The sequence below is a fragment of the Glandiceps talaboti genome, chromosome 2 (genome assembly GCF_964340395.1).
Source record: "Glandiceps talaboti chromosome 2, keGlaTala1.1, whole genome shotgun sequence".
Taxonomy (NCBI): Eukaryota; Metazoa; Hemichordata; class Enteropneusta; family Spengelidae; genus Glandiceps; species Glandiceps talaboti.
This window is the reverse complement of record NC_135550.1, coordinates 7574387-7597100: the sequence shown is the minus strand read 5'-3', so window position 1 is coordinate 7597100 and position 22714 is coordinate 7574387. Positions and strand designations below refer to the sequence as shown.

At 34.0% G+C, this 22714-nt stretch overlaps 2 protein-coding genes across 2 annotated transcripts; one reads left to right on the top strand and one right to left on the bottom strand.

The window, feature by feature from the left end:
• Positions 1-2338: 2338 nt before the first annotated feature.
• On the bottom strand, positions 2339-13679 carry LOC144451364 (DNA repair protein RAD51 homolog A). The gene is made up of 10 exons (XM_078142182.1): positions 13611-13679; positions 13026-13126; positions 12411-12548; positions 11354-11471; positions 10571-10662; positions 10264-10358; positions 5236-5349; positions 4692-4821; positions 3976-4097; positions 2339-2901 (listed from the first exon to the last, which is right to left on the bottom strand). The coding sequence occupies exons 2-10, from the start codon at positions 13098-13100 to the stop codon at positions 2778-2780; spliced, it is 1008 nt and encodes a 335-aa protein (XP_077998308.1). The 5' UTR covers positions 13101-13126; positions 13611-13679; the 3' UTR covers positions 2339-2777.
• A 325-nt stretch (positions 13680-14004) lies between these two features.
• LOC144449029 (N-acylneuraminate-9-phosphatase-like) lies at positions 14005-18781 on the top strand. Its single transcript, XM_078139436.1, has 2 exons — positions 14005-14133; positions 15754-18781. The coding sequence occupies exons 1-2, from the start codon at positions 14017-14019 to the stop codon at positions 16441-16443; spliced, it is 807 nt and encodes a 268-aa protein (XP_077995562.1). The 5' UTR covers positions 14005-14016; the 3' UTR covers positions 16444-18781.
• The last annotated feature ends 3933 nt before the right edge of the window (positions 18782-22714 follow it).

The window sequence follows — 22714 nt, the reverse complement described above, 5'->3', positions numbered from 1 at the left end:
GTTGCTAGGCATTTGTACATTCGCTTTTGGATGTTTATTCACTTGCCTACTAATCCCTATTTTTATCTTGCAATATACACCATCATTTGGCTGTTACTATTGACATGGTCTTGTTGCTGAACATATTTGCATACAATTTTTGAATGTTTATTCACTTGCCTATTAAATGCTATGGGCGTACTCTGGTTGCCACAGTAGGTATTTGCATACATTTTTTGATTCACTTGTCAATGAATCCGTTATCTTTGCCATATAAGCCGTCATTTGGCTGTTGCTATGGACATGGTCTTGTTGCTAGGTATTTGTGCATTCATTTTTTGAATGTTTACTCGCTTGCCTTCCAGATAATGTTATTTAGGCAAAATATACTGGCATTTGGTTGCTAAGGGCATGGGCATAGTTGCTAGGGCCATTGTGTCAAATTGTTTTGCAGTGACTTCTAGAAACCTCCATTGTCGTAAACCACAGCCTCTTTTATAGCACCGTCCAGCAGAAATATGTGCTCTGGCTTGTGAGAATGGAAACATCTCACCATATTTCTGTCCCATCAACAACTTTTACATGTATACATTTTTAAACAAAATTCACATTTTACACCTAATTTGCATATTGCTGATGAGATCATCACATGCTTCATAGTTCACCTACACATCCCAAAATGCATCTCCATTAAATATTAGCAAAATCTGTCCAGTAATTTTGAAATTAAAGATCTTTAGACAAAATTTACAAATTTCAGGCCTATCTGCCCAGTAGTTTTGGAAGTGATCATTTCATTTGAACAATTTTCCATCTACACACCCCAAGTAATGTCCCCACCAAATACCGAGACAATTGGTCTGGTGGTTTTTGACTAAGTTGTTTACACACAGACACACACACACACACACAAACATTTTACCATAACTATAGCACTACTGAACCTCAGTTCAGTTGTGCAGACAGACAGACTTCAATTGACCATGTTTGTTTATACAGAAAACACTTATGAAATCAGTTACTAGAGGCAATTCTGGTGAAATGAACAGACTTGCTACATAATGTACTAATTTGATCTTCATTTTGAAGCAAGGACTAGGGTCAATGAGAAACAACTGACAGCCCTCGATGATGGTTAGGTATGTAGCTACTGGTATTTATATTATGAGAAACAAATGGCGATCCATTATGGTTATGTAATATATATATATATTTTCTATTGTTTGAGTGAAAGTGGTAGTCTTACAACATGAATTACGTATATGAGAAAATGAATAAGCCAATAGTCTGAGTAAGGTTCAATAAACAACCATGCAGTGCAAGTTATTTTTATGGATTTTTATTGTACCACATAAAATACCAAATAGTGGGTATAAAATAAAGAACACAAAGTATTCATTTTAGAATGATTTCTTGATCATCTCTGACTGTGTATGGTTCTCTATGCATACATACATACATACATACATACATACATACATACATACATACATACATACATACATACATACACACACACACACACACATACATACATACATACATACATACATACATACATACATAAAGATGAACTAAATAAAATGAACTTATAATCATTACATATTGTCGTGTTTGTTTCTTCTGAATGGTTCTACCATCTACTTCAAATCATATATGGCAAAATTAAACACCTATTCAAAATTTTGAGTTTTATATAATATTTTTAAAGAGAATTACCATGGTATGCACCTCTCCTGTACTGATAATGTACTTTATAATGTTCATTCTGATTGTTAATGCATGATAAAATATATGTATGTTTTCCAATCAGTGGCAACCTTGTAATAACTTCACATCATTCCCTTCCTATATACTGTCACACTCCCACCCCTCCCATCAAATGGACTAATCCTACAAGTTATTTTTTTAATTTTTAAAGTAGCTCTAGGCACCATCTACAAGGATTTGGTAAGACTGAAAATTAGATATAAGCTACCTGTGGTATCTAGAAAATAAGCAATATTTGCAAACCCTTTAAACCAGTTTTGAAAATTCACAGAAACGAAAATAAAATAAAGGATTGGTCAGTACACTAATGAATGTACTGTATGTATATATCTACTAAATTAGTCTCAACCAAAACTTTGAGTAAACAAAAAAGTTTTACTACATGTAAACGGAGTTCATATTCTTATGAAAGAAACAGTGTTAATAAAATTTGAGTCCTGGCACATATGATATCAATGGTAATATTACCAAGATCATGACCAAGTATTACTAACACTTTATCTATAAATTTTTAGTAAACATGTAGTAAAGCCATTATTTGTAGCCCCAAGTTTTATTTATATCTCAATTTTGTAACCATAGTACAACCAGTTGTTTCCCAGTCTGATATCATTGCACTACATTGATATTGGAGTCTGTGTACCAAAAACAGTTCATATCCTTTGAACTGAGACAACTTCACACATTCTAAAGCTAATGGTAGCAAATGTACAACTGCCCTCTAGTGTTGGAAACAAGAAAGTATTTCATCGCAGTCAAGGCTACAAGTAAATGTGAATAAATGTGCGAGTCGTGTCTACGTCACTAAACATGTATATGTCTCTATGAATGGAACAACTCCATTTTCTGCAGTCATTACACTGACTGAGTATATAAAATGGTGTCATGGTATATCACGAAGCCCCCTCCCCCCAATAATATCAATCCTGACAATATTATTTACACTATTTACATGTCTGTAGATGTACAAACAGACCAGATTGTGAGAAGGTATTTTTTTGTTCTAATCTCCTTGTAAGTTCATGTTTTTAATCCTTAGCATCTCCAACTCCGTCTGCTAAGATAGCAAACATAGCTTCAGCTTCAGGCAGGCATGGAGAATCATAAATCTTACATATACGTGTCTCACCACGTCCTTTACGAAGATACAACCTGCAAACAAAATCAGAATTACTTACTTAGTTTAAAACAGACAATTTGAATCTTGGCAGTAAAGTAAGGTTACATTCAAAAAGTTTCCTGTTCTAAGCTTTGATACAATGTGCCTGCACATACTGATAGAGGGCGCTTGATTTGATCATACAAAGAGGTCACACAAAAGTTGATTAGAAAAATCCCTGATATAATAAAAATACATTTCATTCATTTCCTCCCATCATGGGCTCTGCCTTATGTTCACTTCATTTAACATATTCAAAGTATAAACCAAGTTACTACAAGTGTAACAGTACATATATAATATAATTATAATGGTTAGGCGTAAAAAAAAAATTGTGTGGTTCCGATCACATTCAATTTTAAAATGGGTGGGGTAGGTAGAATTTTATTTTACTATGTATTTTTCCTGTGTGAGTGTCTAGTTCAGGTTTCCATTGTTTTCCAAATAGTCTCTGTGTTGTTTATTTCTTCCTATCAGATGTACAGCCATTACAGATTGGAAGAATAGTTTTATATTGTCTTTTTAAGTTGATGTCAGTTTCTGCACCCACGATTTCATTCGAGACCACGATTTTAACGATTTTATTATCATTTTTTCGTGAATACGTAAAAAAAGATTTTTAGGGTCGGTGTGAAAAAATAGGTGGGGTCAGGTAACCGGAACCAAACAACTTTTTTTATTTGGCCTTACCTATTCACTTGCACCAGTGACATCAGAATAAAACAGCATGACAGACTTGAATAATAAATATAGCCCAATCAGGCAAAATAACAAAAAAGGTGTGTTTCCAATAACCCGCCCAACCCTACTTTAAGCCTCAGACATTTTTAAAAATATTTAAAGCAAAAAGATAAGAAATTCTTTGTCTTCTTGACCTTCATGCACATGTTTTCTTTCCCCAGTAATCTGATCTCTTTTCCTTTGGTTACTATTGAGCAACTTGTAAGTGCAGTACATATACTTGGTAGAATAGAGCATTTATTGTATATTTAGTGTGTTGGGGTTTGCTGTAATGTAATGTAATGTAATGTAATGTAACGTAACGTAATATAATGTAATGCACTAACCTTGTTGTTGAAGCATGTGCTACAATATGTCCCCCTATAGGTTTCTTAGGATCTGCACTGAACATTGCTGCGCCATCAACCTGTGCAACGACTTGATTGGTTATGACAACAGCACATCCAAACTAGATAGGAATTCATGGGACAAAAACAAAATGATTGTTAACACATATACAAATTAGATGTTGATTCGACAAATAATTGTTAGTTAACAGATCAGAATTGTCAAGTCCAAGAGATTTTGGACTTCTCAATGACCACGATTTTGAAAGTTTGGATAATACAACAGAACCCCATGACACGCAAATGCAGGTGTGGTGTACCCGAGGCATTTGCACGAGTGCTTGCATGCCTCTGTGTACCCACACTGGCACTCACACAGCATGGGGGTTCTGTTATTATTACATATGTTTATCAGAAACATAAAATTTCCGTAAAAATGACACTGACACACTTTTGCGTAGAATGAATGATGGTGTCCTCACTTGTATATCATTTGCATGCAGGTATGCAATAATGTTAAATTTCGGTATTGCACTGCACTGCAGTGCCAATACCACTAGTATGCACACACACCAGTGCAAATAATCTCTGGTACTATAATTGAAAAACTAAAGGTATGGATTGAAGTATAGTGGAGGAGTTCTAATTGTTTGGATAGACAGAATTCACAAGCAAGTTTCTTACTTGGTTGTAAATATGAGCAAAAAACACTGTACCTCATCTGCTAATCGTAACAGTGTTCTCAAAAACCGAGCCAAGTGCATTTGTCTTGCTGCGAGTTCACCACGTCCACTATAGTCTGTTCTGTACAAGGCTGTGGCACTGTCAACAATCAGCAAGGCATATCTGTAAAAGACACACACACAGATACATAGTTATGTTAGAGAATTTGATATGTATGATATACATTGTGATGATTTCAGGTTAACACAGTTGTATACTACTTATTATCTGAGTTATCTCACACAGCATTATGAATAACTTAGTTTTTTACAAGGTAATAATGTTGTGCCATCAGTTTCAAATTGTTCTGTTACCAGGTATACAGGGGAGATTTCTTCAGTTTTTCTTTCCTATTATATAAAAGACCTGTTGATTCACAGCTGAGCATTTCAATTTGACAATGACCTAGAGTCATGAAATTAAAATGAAAGACAAACCCTGAGTTAACATTGTCATTAATCAATGAGCCAGTACAACAATTCATACCTATGTGGGATGAGTTGGTCAGTCTGTTCTGTTTATGCAAAGACAACTTACCTTGATTCTGCCATCATGGCTGATGCCTGAAGTAGCAGCTGGGACTGGTGATCTGTATTGTAGGCACGTGCATATGCTACATTGTCTAAGACATCTTGACCAGATAGACCATACCTACAGTATAATGAAACATACATGATGCATATGTGCTTCAAGTATAAATTGAGCAGCAGTCTAGGAAGTTAACTCTTTGAGCAAGATTTTTTAAGGATAAATTTGCTCCTGCTTCAAAATTATAAAACTTGCAAATGCAATATGCAAATAGGCTTCAAAAATTGTCTATCAAATGCAGGTAAAGTTGAAATTTCATCTGCTAAATGCCAGAAGATTTAAAATGTCACCTGCTGAATGTAGGTAGTTACAAAAGTTCAACTGCATTTATTACCTGCAAATGTCAATTTTTACCATCAACTTCCTAGGCTATCCATATGTAAGAATGTGTACATATATAAAAATTACCTGCTCAAATCAGTAAGCCAAGTAGTGTAGTGAAAAAAAAATTACATTTTATGAATCAATCTTAAGGTCCCCACTGGTCCGAGTCATATTACCAGAGTTCACCACCAAAAAAATTTAAAGTACAAGATATAGAAATCTATGGAAATTTCCCACCTCAGTTACCAAGGTATCCCAACCTGCTTTACCAGAAAATACTTTCTTCTATTACAGTGTATGATGGGAATACAATAGAATGATTTGTCGATAGAATGCATGGTGATTTTCAAGCTCTATTGAAATAGAATAATCATTCACATTGTAAATTTTGTAAGAATGACTTTGTTCTATTGCAGTGTATGATGGGAATAGAATAGAATAATTTGTTGTTAGAATGCATGGTGATTGTCAAACCTCTATTGATATGGAACAATCCTTAGCATCAGCGTGCGAAATTAACGCCGGTCCTTCGGCCCGAGACCAACAGATTTCCGTTCGGACCGACAGTTTTTCAGAATTACAACAACGTATCGGTCCTTATGACCGACTGAAATTTGGAGTAAATAATAGCATTTATTCAAAGATATATCCAATTTCAAATAGTACATGAATCTGATCTTGTGTTACCTATTTTACTCTCGACATCTCGTTCAAGTCAAGCGACACACAGAGCTAGCTCGCTATGTGTTGTTGTCAATGATGATATCATGTCACGTAGCATACATCATTACTTTATGAAATTATGTTAGCAAACACATGATTGGCTGAATTTCTCTAATTATTTTTGTCTTGTCTAATCAGAACGTCTTAGACATTCAGACTCATTTTACGCATTAAGCGCATGCGTCCTTTTCCGCCATGATATCGTAATAATCATTGTTGTGAAGTTTACTGTTCGAAGTGTATGAAACTTTTAATGTGTTTGAGACAGTTCCACGTTGTATTTATAAAGTATGTGGCGATATTTAGTGAGCTTCCGAAGAAGAAGACGAAACAGACACTGTTTTTTTAAGGCTGGTATTAAAGCCGGTACTATGTTAGCGGGTTTCCCGATCAATTTACCGGAGTTCCCCATGTGTGTGGCCATGATCAAAACAAACTGACGGAAAACATATAAACTACTCTGAAAATAGCATTTTAACTAATATAGAAAGGCAGGTACACTTCGTAAAATATCTTCAGTACGATAGTTGTTTTTTTGTAAAAACAGTAAAAAAAATGCGTAGTCCGATTGCTTTCAATTTGATGCATATGATAATGTACGTCCTGTCATGTTGTAATCAACGTATAAACTTAGAAATGTTGCATTTTTGTTGCCATTGTTGTATCAGGAAAATTACTGCATCATGCCAAACACGGGAACATAGTGGATGACACATTACAGTACAGTTACCATATCACGTTCCCACGTCAAAAAAAACCCTCGCACTGTAAGACATGTTTAGCCATGATAGTTCTCTTCATCATGGTCAGATTTCTTACACAAACAATCAAAGACGATACTCAATACATCACGGTAGGGTATACGGGTAGGGCTTTATGGGGCCGGGGTGGGGCTTCTGTACATATTTGTAAAGACTGAAGGAAGACGAAATCGCTCCGTGTCACTGTGTGGATGGAAATTGAAATAAAGCAACAGTTTTCAAGAGGGGGAGTTATGCGAAAAAACCTTCTGCTATGATGAATTTGTGGGTATACGTTCGCTAAGAGTTGGAAAGCTACATCAGCTGTTGCCACATACGATGAATCTGACTTTGGATTATGTTATTCAGAATTTAGTGAATCGTACAGAGAGAAAGGAGAGGACTGTGATCTCTTAGAGATTGCAGATAATGTAGATTTATTGATTCATTCACCCATATTATCTACAATCTATGGATATGTATTTCTATGGTGGAATGAATACATTCAGTCTCAGACCACTATAGTCAATAGGAACAGATTATGCGAGAATGAATATTCATAGTCTCTGGGTTCATAGTTACAAATGAAAATCTCTACTCACAGAGTCAAAAAGTACTTGCTTGTGAATCCAAAATTTACTTCAAAGTTATTTTTTGACTCTGAGTGGAAATTTTATGAAATAATAGTGGATAGTAAACAATTCGTTGTACTCTCTTTTACTTTTGATATCTAAAGATATGTTGTATCATATTAAAGTTCAAAATCATTTAATCTGTAAATGGGGGGGGGGGGGGGCTAGATACAGGTCGTGAACTTGAATTGCATTGAGTATGGACCAGCAGTTTTTCTTAAGGACCAGCAGCATTTGCTACATGTCGGTCCTTATGACCAGTAGTCATTTTCCCTTAAGTTCACACACTGCTTAGCATTAGTAACATTTGTAAACAAATGACTTTGTTCTATTGCAGTGTATGATGGGAATAGAATAGGTTAATTTGTTTGTGGAATGAAGACTGTCCAACCTCTATTGAAATGGAATAATCCTTATCCTTGGTAACATTTGTAAACAAATGACTTTGTTCTATAGCAGTGTATGATGGGAATAGAATATAATAATATGTTGGTAGAATGATGATTGTCCAACCTCTACTGAAATGGAACAATCCTTATGCTTAGTAACATTTGTAAACAAATGACTTTGTCCTATACCATTGTATGATGGGTATAGAATAGAATAATTTGATGATGGAATGGTGATTGCCCAACCTATATTGAAATGGAACAGTCCTTCGCTTTGCAAAATTTGTAAACAAATGACTTTGTTCTATTGCATTGTATGATTGGAATAAAATAATAGTTTCTTGGTAGAATGGTGATTCCAACCTCTATTGAAATGGAATAATCCTTATCCTTGGTAACATTTGTAAACAAGTGACTTTGTTCTATTGCAGTGTATGATGGGAATAAAACAGAATAATTTAGAGTAGAATAATTTCTTGGTAGAATGGTGATTGTTCAAGCTCTATTGAATAGAATAATCCTTTTGTATTGTAAAATTAATAAACAAATGACTTTGTTCTATTGCAGTGTATGATGGGAATAGAATATAATAATATGTTGGTAGAATGATGATTGTGTAAATTCTATTCAAATAGAATATTCCTTCACTTTGTAAACAAATGACTTTGATCTATTGCAGTGTATGATGGGAATAGAATAGAACAATTTGTTGGTAGAATGGTGATTGTCTAACCTGTATTGAAATAGAATAATCTTACACTTTGTAAACGGGTGACTTTGTTCTATTGCAGTGCATGATGGGAATAAAACAGAATAATTTAGAGTAGAATAATTTCTTGGTAGAATGGTGATTGTTCAAGCTCTATTGAAATAGAATAATCCTTTTACATTGTAAAATTAATAAACAAATGACTTTGTTCTATTGCAGTGTATGATGGGAATAGAATAAAATAATATGTTAGTAGAATTATGATTGTCAAACCTCTATTGAAATGGAACAATCCTAATCCTTAGTAACATTTGTAAACAAATGACTTTGTTCTATTGCAGTGTATGATGGGAGAATAATTTGTTGGTAAAATGAAGATTGTCCAACCTCCATTGAAATGAACAATCCTTATGCTTAGTAACATTGGAAACAAATGACTTTGTTCTATTGCAGTGTATGATGGGAATAGAATACAATAATTTGTTGGTAAAATGAAGATTGTCCAACCCTCTTTTGAAATGGAATAATCCTTATCAATAGTAACATTTGTAAACAAATGACTTTGTTCTATTGCAGTGTATGATGGGAATAGAATACAAAATTTGTTGGTAAAATGAAGATTGTCCAACCCCTTTTGAAATGGAACAATCCTTATCAATAGTAACATTTGTAAACAAATGACTTTGTTCTATTGCACTGTATGATGGGAATAGAATACAATAATTTGTTGGTAAAATGAAGATTGTCCAACCTCTTTTGAAATGGAATAATCCTTATCATTAGTTACATGATTTGTAAACAAATGACTTTTTTCTATTGCAGTGTATGATGGGTATAGAATAGAATAATTTCTTGGTGATTCTAATCTCTATTGAAATAGAATAATCCTTCTACTTGTAAACTTTGTTACCAGCGACTTTGTTCTATTGCAATGTATGATGGGAATAGAATAGAATATTTTGTTCATGGAATGGTGATTGTCTTAACCTCTATTGAAATAGAATAATCTTTCTCCTTGTAAACTTTGTAAACAAGTGACTTTGTTATATTTGAATGTATGATGGTAACAGAATATACTATTTTGTTGGTAGAATGATGATTGTCCAACCTCTACTGAAATGGAAATGGAATATTCCTTATGCTAAGCATTGCTTAGTAACATTTATTTATAAATGTTTATAAACAAATAACTTTGTTTTATTGCAGTGTATGATGGGAATAAAATAGAATAATTTTGTGGTAGAATGGTGATTGTCCAACCTCTATTGAAATAGAATAATCATTATTCCTAGTAACATTTGTAAAGAAGTAAATTATCTTTGAACACTTTCTACCAGAGTGGTATTTGTTTGTACACAAAAACCTCAAGTTTGGAAAATAGGATTACGCCATGGGGAAGAACATACATATTGGGCATTATAGCTGATAAGGTAGAGACTGCAAATCTAATGGCAATATACCTTTCTGAAACTGCAAGTAGACGTTCTGGTCGGAAGGTTCCTTCTGTGTCAATATACAAACATTTTCCTTCTCCTCCACCATTATCTATTGGCAACTGTTAAGTCATAGAAATAGATTTGATGTAATCTTAATCACCCAAACATTATCTATTGGCAACTGTTAAGTCATAGAAATAGATTTGATGTAATTTTAATCACTCAAACATTATCCCATCTACACTCTACAAATAACAACACATGCTGATAAAAACATTGTATTTAGTGATTCAACAAAAAGTAGTTGTGGATTTGAAATAAGGAGAATTACCTGGCAAGTCACTGCTAAAGTGTGACATAACTGTGTTTTTCCAGTACGGAATTCACCAAATATCTCTGTGATTGAACCAGTTTCTATACCACCTGAAGAATGAATGTTAGAAATAAATGAATTACTTCAAGTGTTCATTATATCAGGAAGCAATTAAACAAACGTCAGTAACATCTCGTATCACTCACTTCAGATTAAGTTTGTGGTCTTGGAACAAATACACCAGACCAGAATCCACATACCTGCACATGCATAATAAATCATTTATGTATCATTGTATTATGCAAGATCGTCGCAAACCACAGCCTCTTTTATGGCACTGTCGGAACGTGCCATCCATTTTGTAGTATGGCAGGAGAAATAACAGTTCTGGTTATGCACATGCCCACTTAACACTGTCCAGTCAGTTTCACATTGTTCCTGAATCTACTATAACAACATATAGGAATCATCCGAATGGACAATAAATGTAAACTTCTGTTTCCCTCTAGATAAAAAACTTTGCTAAAATACTTAACATCCCATTATTAACCAAACCAAAACCTGTATATCAAAATGTAAAGATGTACCAGCTAATGCTTTGGGCTCATCATAAACCAGCTTCAAAAGTTGACTACAGTATTTGAGATCACCTACTTATTCCAGAAACCAACTAGCCCCTGAAGCAACACAATTGACCATACAAAAATGACTTTTGATTGACAGAAGTTACCTTGCTAAAAAATAAATGAAGATAGCTTGACGAATCAGTTTTCAAAAGATACCTCATCTCAGTCTACTTACCCTGTAAAAGTTTATCAAGTTCTTTGGATCCTGTTGTAACTTGAATAATCTCTGATCTTTGTTGATGAAATAATGTGGCAGTTGTGAAACCCATTGGAATTAATTTCTGGGCCTCATTCTGTCAAAATGCAATAAATAGTTTTGACTGTCACAGATATAGAAAGCAATCTCATACAAATCCTATACAGTACATTGTAATGGTTGGAGTTTTTTCATTGTGATTGACAATTCAAGAAATCATAATATGACAGAATAAAAATTTGAAACCATTTTGAAATGTATGCATATGTTGAAACTTTCATGAAGAGAATCATTTATTATTACATATGTACCAGAGATTAGTTGAACTGGAGTGTGTGCATACTAGTGGTATTTTCACTGCAGAGCAATACTGACAACAATATTGCATATACATGTACCTGCATGCAGATGATATGCAACTAAGGATGAAATTGTTCGCTACACACAAAATCTTGTGATCATGCTGTATGATTTTCGTGATTTTGTATGGAAATTTGCCATTTCAGATAAACATATGTACTAATAACAGAACTCCATGCCATGTAAGTGAGTTCCAGTGTGGGTACTCAAGGGTATATGCACTTACAATGTATGCTTGCAGTGTTTTCTGCTGCACTTTCACTCGCCATGCTTTTGAAAGTACGGGCACACAGAACACTGCAAGCACTCATGCAAATATCCTGAATATGCCACACTTACACTCACACATCATGGGGTTCTGTCATATTATGATGACACTCGTACAAATACCCTAGGTACATGTATGTAACACTGGCTCTTGCAAGTCATTGGGCACTCATCCAAATCCTAAACAGTACATTGTAATGGTCAGAGTTCTTTTCATTGCAATTGACAAGTCTTCAAGAAATGTATGAATATGTTCAAACTTTCATCAAGAGAAATAAATAATGATGACACATATGCAATTATCCCGAATACACCACACTGGTTCTCATGGAGTCATGGGGATCTGTCATATTATAAAGTCTTAAGAAATGATGAGGATAATTGTTTCAATTATATAATTAATACGTACCAATACTTTATCAGCTTTAGCTTCACTTATACCTTTGATGTGTAACAATTCTTTCTTTGGTGCATAAGCTACAGCTTCAACAGTATGGAAACCAGCTTCTGTTAATTTCTTGACATCATTGGCACTTATACCATGTGACTGAAATTAAATCAAACACACAAAAAGGGTTAAAAGGGATAAAAATTACTGAATTAGTAACAGTACCCAAATGCAAATTTTTTTTTTAAAAACCCACAAAAATGTGACAATTTGAATTCTACTTAACATCAATACTGTTTGAAGAAAATACACTGGTTAATAGTATGGATAAAATGTATGATGCTACGCTCTATTGTTTTGTATTCCCCGACACATATTATATAATTTCTATAATATTCTAATCAAATGTGACGTATTATATCAAAATAGAGAGGTAAAATAACCACTTAATAAATAGTTCAAGTTGTCATCTAATGTGTATCACATACATGTGTATGTGATGAATGATTGTAAGACTGAAACAGCTCAGAGTGGTGATCAGATTGCTCAAGCCTGATGTCTGTAATGTCATCAACTGATCAAAACCTCAGGGTATACCATTCCCAGGGGTTGGATTATTACATTTCATTCCAGTACCTCTAATTTATGGATAGACAATGGACCAATTTCCTCTTCCAATGCTTCTTGCTGTTGCTCCACTTGCATTGCCATTGTGTACAGTTCACTTGTAAATATCACTAAAAAAATCAATAGTTTCATTTATTTAACAATATGTTGTAGTGTATTTCTAGAAAGTATCTACAATGAAAGACTAGACTGTACTTGTATTTGAATATATCATTCGAATTTCGATAAAAGAGAGACACAGATTATTCAATTTCAATGTTGGAATTTGCAAGAAATTCTTCATTTCTATACTCTTTATAGCCAAAAGGAAACCTTGGCCAGGCAGTGTGTCTGTTCATAAGTGTCAATCAATTGTCAAGATAAATTCGAAACTATTCATGTTTTGTATTTCACATATCACAAACACGAAAAAGAGAGAGTCAGACTCAAAGTCAGAAACTCGACGATAGCATGCTATGCATATGCTACAGGCTAGTCACAGAACACATCAAATCAAAACAAACACGATTTCAAACCCTACCCAAACATGAATGTACACGCTTCAAAATCGTTAGAATATAAGGATTATTCTTTAGAGTATCGTGTTATACTTACCTACTATGGTAAACTATCAAAATCTTAATTAAAAGGTCAAAATGTGGATCTTTTCGCTGTACAGTAAAATTTACACAACTACTTTGGCGAAGATAATTTGAATATGGCGGTATACACGACAGGATGTAGAGGAATAAACCAATTTATCAGAATTTGTGGGGTAGTAGTGAGCTCTCGGTGCATATATAGATGAAAGTGAGAATTGATTCTGAATCTACTAACATATACATTTCTCGTATAAAACAAAGTCTTTAGATTTTTTAATCTTTTTATTCCATTAGCAGAACTACATTGCACTATTCTAAATGTGGAATTCGTCGTATGAAAATAGGAAATACCTGAGAATAAATTTGGTATATTCCATGAACGCATGGACATATGGGTAATTTAGAAAACCGAGAAGTTCATGATGGCCGCAGTTATGAAGTCGTCAGCTAACGGAGTCGACATAAAATTGCTGATTTTCGACCTAGATAATACACTTGTTGAAACGAAAAATGCAGATAAATTGGCAGTTCAAGAGGTAAGTCTATAGAATTACATAGGTCTGTCCGTAATGTCATTCAATCGAAGAAAATCGTATTTGCCGGTAACAGCAAGGAGACGCGACCGTAATTCGCTGTCACTGTTTACGTTTTACCGATGTAAAGCTATCATTTCTCGCACAAGTGCTGCGTATAAACTCTAAAGTCTAATATGTAATGAATGTGTGTTATTACATTTTTATTTCATAATTTGACTTTCATAAATATTGTGAAAATATCAACAAAATAAAAGACATAACACAGACTCATAGCTGTCAATGTCAGAACATGGAAGTAATGGTCAGAATAATGAAGAGATACATTGAAAATTATGTATCGTGCTTTCGATGTTTCCCCGCAATAATTTATAACATTAACGAAGAAATATGAAAAGAACGATATCAATATATGTATGAAAATGAATAACGTTGGAGATAAATTCTTCAAATCGGTGAGGTACGTGGAATATTCTTGGTAGTGGTGGATTATCGGAATTGTAGGAAGTGGTGTACCTGAAATACCACGAATGTTCAAACTGACTTGTTCATTATATTAGTACGAGATTAAAACATGTAAACTTGAATGATGGCACGTGGCTAGGACGCGTGGCGGTCACGTTATATGGACAGCCGTTTTACTGATGTGTCAGTACACACTGTACTGTAAAGGGCTCAATAAAGTTTGACCCAAATTTTGACTGATTCCCAGTGTGATATATCTTTAGATGAACTGCTGATTTACATATGCACATTTTCCTACTTCTCAAATTCACGTAATTATGTTGTCTACATCCTGGAAGTAACTTCCTCTGTCTGTGCCCCATTTTCACCCACATAGTATCAGGAATTTTATGGATTCATACAATGATTCACCAGAATTGCTATGAATTACATTTATTGTATGTTGGCTGAATTCTAATAAATGAAACTAAATATTATCAAGTCCTACTGAGAGAAAATGTTGCACCATCATAAAAAGAAATACAGTTTAACATTCAGTTCACCAATGATAATAAAGATTGCTTACCATAAACATAGAAAGAAGTTTCATTTGATATCAAGATGATAGGCCTTTGTCTTGACTAGGATTGAAGTATGAATTTTGTAACTCTTTAGCTGTAATACACTTATCATATGATTTACCAACAGAAAAGATTTTTGAGCTGAATTATGGATGTCATGACATCTTTGATTATGAGATATTATACTATGCACGAGCCATATGTAGTCTGGTCGTTCTACATCATGAGAACACGTGTCTATATCACGACAACACGTGTCCATGTCACTAGTTCTGCTGTGTTTGAATTATAATTGAAAATGTTCAAAATTGCCATTACTTTCCTTGATTTTTCTTTAATATTGCTGATGCTGGTATAATTATATTATTCTCCAATATTTTTTTTCATTCAGCTGAAAAATACTAGTGACAAAGACCTCTTAGGTCACTCATATTTTCTTTGGCTGAATGGAGAAAAATATTGGGGAATAACATCTGATTAACAATTGGCAATATATAGCATTGAGATAATTTGACAGTTCTCTTCTGTATCAATATGAAATCTGACAATAGTTACAGAAAATTCAGTGCTGATTTTACATCTGTTTGTCTCCACTCAGGTAAAAAAGCTGCTCAAACAGGAATGTCCTGACAATGATGTGGACAAAGTGGTTTGCACTTACAAGAAATATTTATCAGAAACAGAGATTGACCCCGAAAACAAACTCCCTGTAGATGAATGGAGGACCAAGTTATGGACTAAGGCCATAAGCAATGGATCTCCAGTGTCAAGCGATCTCCCAGCCAAAGTCTACACTCTTTGGAAAGAAACAAGACTCAAAAACATTTACTTTACTCAAGAGATTAAAGATTTATTAGAGAGGTTGAGACAGAAGTACAAACTAGCACTGATGACGAATGGTGATTCCAAGGTACAGAGTGAAAAAGTTGCTGTGAGTAATGCCGAGGCGTATTTTGATAGTATCATTATTAGCGGGGACTATGAACATGCTAAGCCTCATCCATCTATTTATGATGTGGCTTTCAAACAGTTTTCAGTGTCGCCCAAACAATGTGTCATGATTGGTGATAATTTGAAGACAGACATAGCAGGTGGATTGAATTCCGGTTTGTATGCAAATATTTGGATAAATCCCACTGGACAGGAACCATCTGGTTGTGATCCTGAGCCTTGCTATAGTTTATCCAATGTACTTCTACTTGAAGACGTACTTAAGGATCTTGGCAACTGTAAAAGCACTGCTAATGGTCCTTCTACTTGGGATGTTCAAATGATGAACATTATGTGAAACAACTAAACTCTGGTAGCTAAGTAAAAAAAAAAGTACATTTTAGAAGGGCTGAAAATGTCAATGGAAGTTGCTTGTGAAATTACGTCATTATCATTTTTGAAATAAGTTTATGTGTGCAGTTCAAAATTATTCTCTACAGTCAATTATTGCCATACCCTATTTGTAGTTACATGTAATAGATTCAGGATAAGAGATAGTATGTGTAATATGTATATGTTATTACTTTTATGATAACAAGTGGCCATATGGATGAGGATTGGGTATTTATTTTGAATTTATAAAACAATTTTATCATGGCTGCCTACTTGTAAAATCAATGTGAAACAACATATACCAAGTCCTTGTTTGTAACTCAATAAATTGCATAAGATTGATAAATGTGTCAAATGTTTGTTATTGTACATAACAATTAAAAATAAATACCCAATCCTCATCCATATATATTGCCACTTTAAATGTTCAGTTTGAGTTACCTGTAACTAGTGTTAGAATGAGACTGCTCTTATCCAACAAACCCTATGCCAATTCTGCAATAAAGCTAACTGAAATATTTGTCAGCAGTTGTTTATCAGTCTATACTTCGGAAGTTCATATTGCTATACTGGGCACAGTAATACATGACATATGCGCTTAGAACTTGAAAAAGACTAAAGAAAAGCTCCCAAATAAATAGCATTTTAAGCGTACAGAACTGAATTAGTTTCCTCTGACAGATTTGAGGACTACTATCCCATGACAACAATTTTATTTGTACATGGCCATAAATCCAAGACCATAACCTGACTTTAAAAGACATTGAAAATGTGCCAAAGTTTTTTTGTTTTTTGTTACACTATTATTATAAAAGCACGCATTATGTTTAACTTATTAGTTTAGTATACAGTATTTATTAGTTAAAAAAGGGACACAAACCATTTACAGAAGATATATTGCTTAGTAAATGTATATAATATACTACAGAAAAGTACATATACTAGATGAAATTTACCCTAAGAGGACTGTCAGGATACATATAGTGTTGTATTTTGTCAAAGGACATACTTGACTTTGTGAATATTTACTACGTAAACAAGGTCAGACTGACCCTCTGATCCTTTTCTGGTGACCCGAAGGTCAGACTCCTAAGTTCCATAGTTGTGGTTGTAACACTTTCACTACATGTCTCAGATTATTGAAATGTTACTTTTGAGTGTCATTGACAAATAAGTGTTTTGAAGGCAATTTACTGAAACTGAAAGAGTTTGTGCTATTTTTGTATCATGTGTATGTACAAGTAAGAATGTTTGCAAGCTAGTCAAGATTTTTTTGTGCTCAGGTCAGTGAGCATATACATGTAGTTGATAACACAACATTTCAACAGAATAATTGATAAATATCAAATGTCAGACAAATGAAATATTAATGCCATCACTGAAATTTGAAGCTATATATAAACCTATCAATATGTATACAATTACATCATTCAGAAGAAAAATCGAGAGCTTTAAGAAATGTACTAGAATAGTTTACGTTTCTAAGGATAAATGAACACATTTGACATGTTTGGTTACTGAATCTCTATACTTAGGTGTCCCTATGACAAATTTCCACTCTAATGGGCATTGGAAAGTTAAAACCCATACCGGTACTATGTGCACTCTGTGTTCACTTTGAAATCCATGGAAACATTACATGCTAGATATACCATCAAGATGTGCAGGAAAGTTGGTATATATTTTCACCAAGGATTTTGTTTTGTTCTAAAGGAAGGTTTTTTTTTTGATATAGAAGTTCAGCAAACAGCTATATTTTCTATACTTATTTTACCTTATGTCGCTATTGTCATACATTTTTTTGTATATTTTGGAAGAGTGCAGTCACAATAATGTTTTCAGGTTTAACTGTGTGTGATGGGTAGCATTCCAACATAATGTCCTCATATTACCTGAATTCATTGAATTAGCTGATGTGTTTTAGCATCCCATTCATGCCCTACATGGTTTCTCTGTATCTTACAGACATAGCTTCCAACTACATCATGTCAGTGGTTACTTTACAAATTATTTTCAATGTACAGGCATATTATTCCACCAGTTTTGGAGAGAGAGAGACAAATAATTAAATCATTGCATGATCACGGTCCATAGAAGACATATTGAAACGTCACATTTGTTTCCATTTTACCGTTCCAAAATAGTAACTATATTTTACTCTCTGTTATTTTCAATTTTGATGCATAACATGTTTTTGAAACTCATTCAACTTTATTGCTGTATTCATATTTGTTTTGTTTTTTAAATAACTACTAGATATTACTGTATTATTTTAAAGGGTGTCAAGATCATTGAATAAATTCAAATATGTCAAACCTACAATGTTATTGTGAGAATGACTGTTCATGTTCATACTTAGCAATGAAAATTTCTACTCTCAGAGTCAAAAGAATTTCCTGGAAACAAATCCCCAAATTTTCAATTTTGGATTACAATGTAATACACTCCTGATGACACTGACGAGAGAGAGAGAGAGAGAGAGAGAGAGAGAGAGAGAGAGAGAGAGAGAGAGAGAGAGAGAGAGAGAGAGAGAGAGAGAGAGAGAGAGAGAGAGAGAGAGAGAGAGAGAGAGAGAGAGAGAGAGAGAGAGAGAGAGAGCGCACTTTGTGAGTAGAAATTTTCAATTCAGAATACAATGTTATTGTTTATGCAAATGATTTTGAAAATATATCGTATTTGCCAATTTTACATATAAACCTAAGTATTTTCCAAAAGTGACCTTGGAGTGTAGTAGTGTATTTAACAGTATAGTATAGAATATTACCCCACAATGTTCTGGTGTAAGCTATTGCAAAACTTGCTCTCATAAGCATTGATATCCATCCCCTTGATATACAGCTCCCACACAGTATACCATAAGAGCTCATCTATTCTGTGCTAGTTCTGCTTTGTGCACCATCATAACAAATAAATTTGAAAATATAAAATAGATATGTGAATGTCAAAGAAAGCTAATCGTTACGAACAAGAATAATGTTAAGAGACTTGTCAACTTTGATATTTATGTTACTGTGAATAGAAGCCAGCATGGAGCAAAGATACTGGGGGTCTAAGTAAATAGTAACATGCTTAAGATTAACAAAGGTTATGAATTTATGGTAGCAAATGCAAGGCGTGAAACATATACTTTCTAAATAGAGTGGTTATTATTTCTGTAGATTATGCTACTACCAAACCAGAAAGACTTGTTTCAATTTTCAATCACAATTTTTGTTACGAATTTACACAAGTAAAATACAGGTACTGATATCGCGAATGCACATGACATGTTACATTTTATCTCACTGTGAACACAAACAAACAGTTCTGTGTTTGAATCTTCCTTGTTTCATCCAAAAGTGATATTGATTTGTGCTCAGAGTAAAATAAAATGTATGTCTGTATTTTGGTTGATGTAATTTGTAACCAAAAAACCTTGTGTGAAGCATTAAACACATCGTGCCGCCAAATTGAAACTCTATAGTCACTCTGGTTTGATAGTAACAATACTTGTAAACTTTGATATTTACAAGTATCACTGACTAAAAGCTTTTATAAAAGAGCACATAGCTACTTGGGGTCTGTTTATGTATAACATACTTTGAATAACAAAGATTATGAATTTTAAGGATATTGAATGCATGATGGCATGTAACATATAATTTTAAAAAAAATACTAGTTATTAATTATTTACGTGGATAATGTTAGCTAAATTTATAAAATTATGATATTTGCCAGTGTTATTGTGAATAGTAAGAAACTACACAGCATAGCAGTCCAGGATCTGCCTAGCGTTGCTGTAACATACTTGGACAACAAAGATTCAGACTAATGAATGTCTGAGGGGAGTTTAAGTAAACCAAGTTAAAGGGGCACAGGCTGAGTTTAAACATATTTGGGCATTGATTTTTGCTGTATATTTAAAAGGTTCTCACAGTATTCTACTTATTGAAGTATACTTAACCACAACTTACAATTAACTGAACTCAAACCTGGTATTCAGATATAACTCATAAATGATCCAATGACGTAATTTATCGTACAAAAAATGTTCCGGAAATCCCTACTTTGTGACAAATTGTTCTAACAATGCCAGAAGACAACATTAATATTATACTGGAATGTGTTTTTCTTTAAATATTTTCACTTGAGTAAAAGCTTATAAACTACATGTATATAAACTCAGGTTGTGGCACTTAAATGTTCAGTAAAAAGATGTTAGCTATTTTTGTAAACTGTGACATTTACCAGTGTTATTGTGACGTGTGTGAATAGAAGTTAACTACACAACATTAGCTATTCAGAGTCTCTCTTAGGTAGAAAGAAGGGTTAACAAACTTTGACAACAAAACAAATTATGAACTGAGGGTATTGCAAGGACGAATTCTTCCAGTTCACTGCATTCTAGAACGCTAATGAGATAAATCGCTGCATGTCTGGGTCATTTCATTTTTTGTCACCTTGTTTCTATAGATACCAGTTACAATTACTACAATAACCTCCACTCAATATAGTGAATGGAGATGATCATAGTAATCGTAACTCTTACCGTATAGGAACTAAGACTTAATTTACTGTGATCTAATAGGTGACTGGAAACCTATTCTTTTAATATGTAGATATTTATGTAATGTGATGCTAGGAAACTACAACAGTTTCCTACATGTCTGACCTTAAATGACCCCTGTTAAGAGCCGTGGTCTATTTTTAGATTCTGTTTAGCAGACAGATTACTGTCAGGTAAATGTCACCTTGGAGGAGTTTGCGGAAGAATATATTTTTATGGATGAAAGCTAGGGTTGGGAAAACAACAACTCAAAATTCCTCTGAGTCATCGGTAGCATCAGTTTTACTCGTACTAGTTTTTCAGTATTCATAAAATGATAACCATGGTAATATATGTATGTTTACCATTGTTGATGACAGGGACTATTAGAGTTGCATTTGCAATGATACACAGACACACATATAATGTATATCTTAAAGTTACCATTTGGGTGAGGATTTGGTATTTATTTTGCATTTTTAATTCATAAAACTTTTATCATGGCATCCTGCTTGAAAAATCAATGTGAAACAACATAAAATAAATACTCGAATCCTCATCCATATGGCAACTTTAAGATTAAATAAACCATTTAATGTACTGTAACATTACTAGAGTCAGACATGCAGGCGAGAATGTTTTGACGTCTACATTTGATGTCTGCATGGTGGTACGTCTGGTCATTCGATTTAGATAAAATGTTGCAAGAAACTGTATTCATTCAATCATGTTATCTTAAAGTGTAACATGTGTTGTTTCTTATTACTTTATGCATGATTGCATCAAACAAAGCTGCTGAAAGGTAGTTTGAAATCCACTGTATGATTTTTGTCCATCAACAGAAACCACAGGCCTCTTTGTAACAAAGGTACATTGAACTAGTGAAATTATATGCTCTGAACTTGTCATGACAGGTGGTTTATTTAAAGTTGAACTACTGCACAATCAAGAATGTTCCAGTGGGTGAAATGATGTAAGGTTCACCGTCATCAGATCACATAAGTTGGCTTACACCATCGTAGCCTTCAAGTTAGTGGGGTGCAATTTCTCTGGCTTGGAAAGGGTCAAATTAGACTCGCTTAGTAACAAGATAATAGGGAAACTAATCGTATCAAACTGCTGTTGGTAAGGAAGTATACAACACAGCCATTACGTCATAGGCATCAATGACCTAACATTGTAATTTTGGAAGTGTAAAATAGAAGTACATGGTACAGTGCAGACATTGGTATAGTTTAGTCCCTATACATCTAGGATAATCTCAATCATCTCCACCGTATAGTCAAATGGATTTTTCTAGAACAACATTCCATTCTCACCACCAACAGTGTTAGTTCATGCTATTGGAGCGTTGATAAAACATGACGACGTTATCATGTCCTCACATGACTTACTTTCAAGCTGGAGATCGAGTTTGCAGTAAAATGAACAAAGTAACTAATTGCAAATGCCTGTCAGTGTGTGATGGCCTGACATGCGCTGTCCACCCTTTCCGAAGCAGAATTAGCCAGTGACTATATGAAAGAGAGAGAGAGAGAGAGAGAGAGAGAGAGAGAGAGAGAGAGAGAGAGAGAGAGAGAGAGAGAGAGAGAGAGAGAGAGAGAGCAACATTTCAAAAATGTATTCCAGACATTGTCATTCACTTCCCTCTTGCAAATAGATTCACACACACACACACACACACACACACACACACACACACAAAGTAGA

What these genes read in the sequence shown, in the direction of transcription:
- LOC144451364 (XM_078142182.1), bottom strand. Translation starts at nt 13,100, where the DNA reads ATGGCAATGCAAGTGGAGCAACAGCAAGAAGCATTGGAAGAGGAAATT. An exon ending in ACTTGATAAACTTTTACAGG is followed by an intron (nt 10,663 to 11,353) that starts GTAAGTAGACTG and finishes TTCATTCTTCAG; the next exon opens with GTGGTATAGAAACTGGTTCA. An exon ending in GCACATGCTTCAACAACAAG is followed by an intron (nt 2,902 to 3,975) that starts GTTAGTGCATTA and finishes TTTTGTTTGCAG; the next exon opens with GTTGTATCTTCGTAAAGGAC.
- LOC144449029 (XM_078139436.1), top strand. Translation starts at nt 14,017, where the DNA reads ATGATGGCCGCAGTTATGAAGTCGTCAGCTAACGGAGTCGACATAAAA. An exon ending in ATAAATTGGCAGTTCAAGAG is followed by an intron (nt 14,134 to 15,753) that starts GTAAGTCTATAG and finishes GTCTCCACTCAG; the next exon opens with GTAAAAAAGCTGCTCAAACA.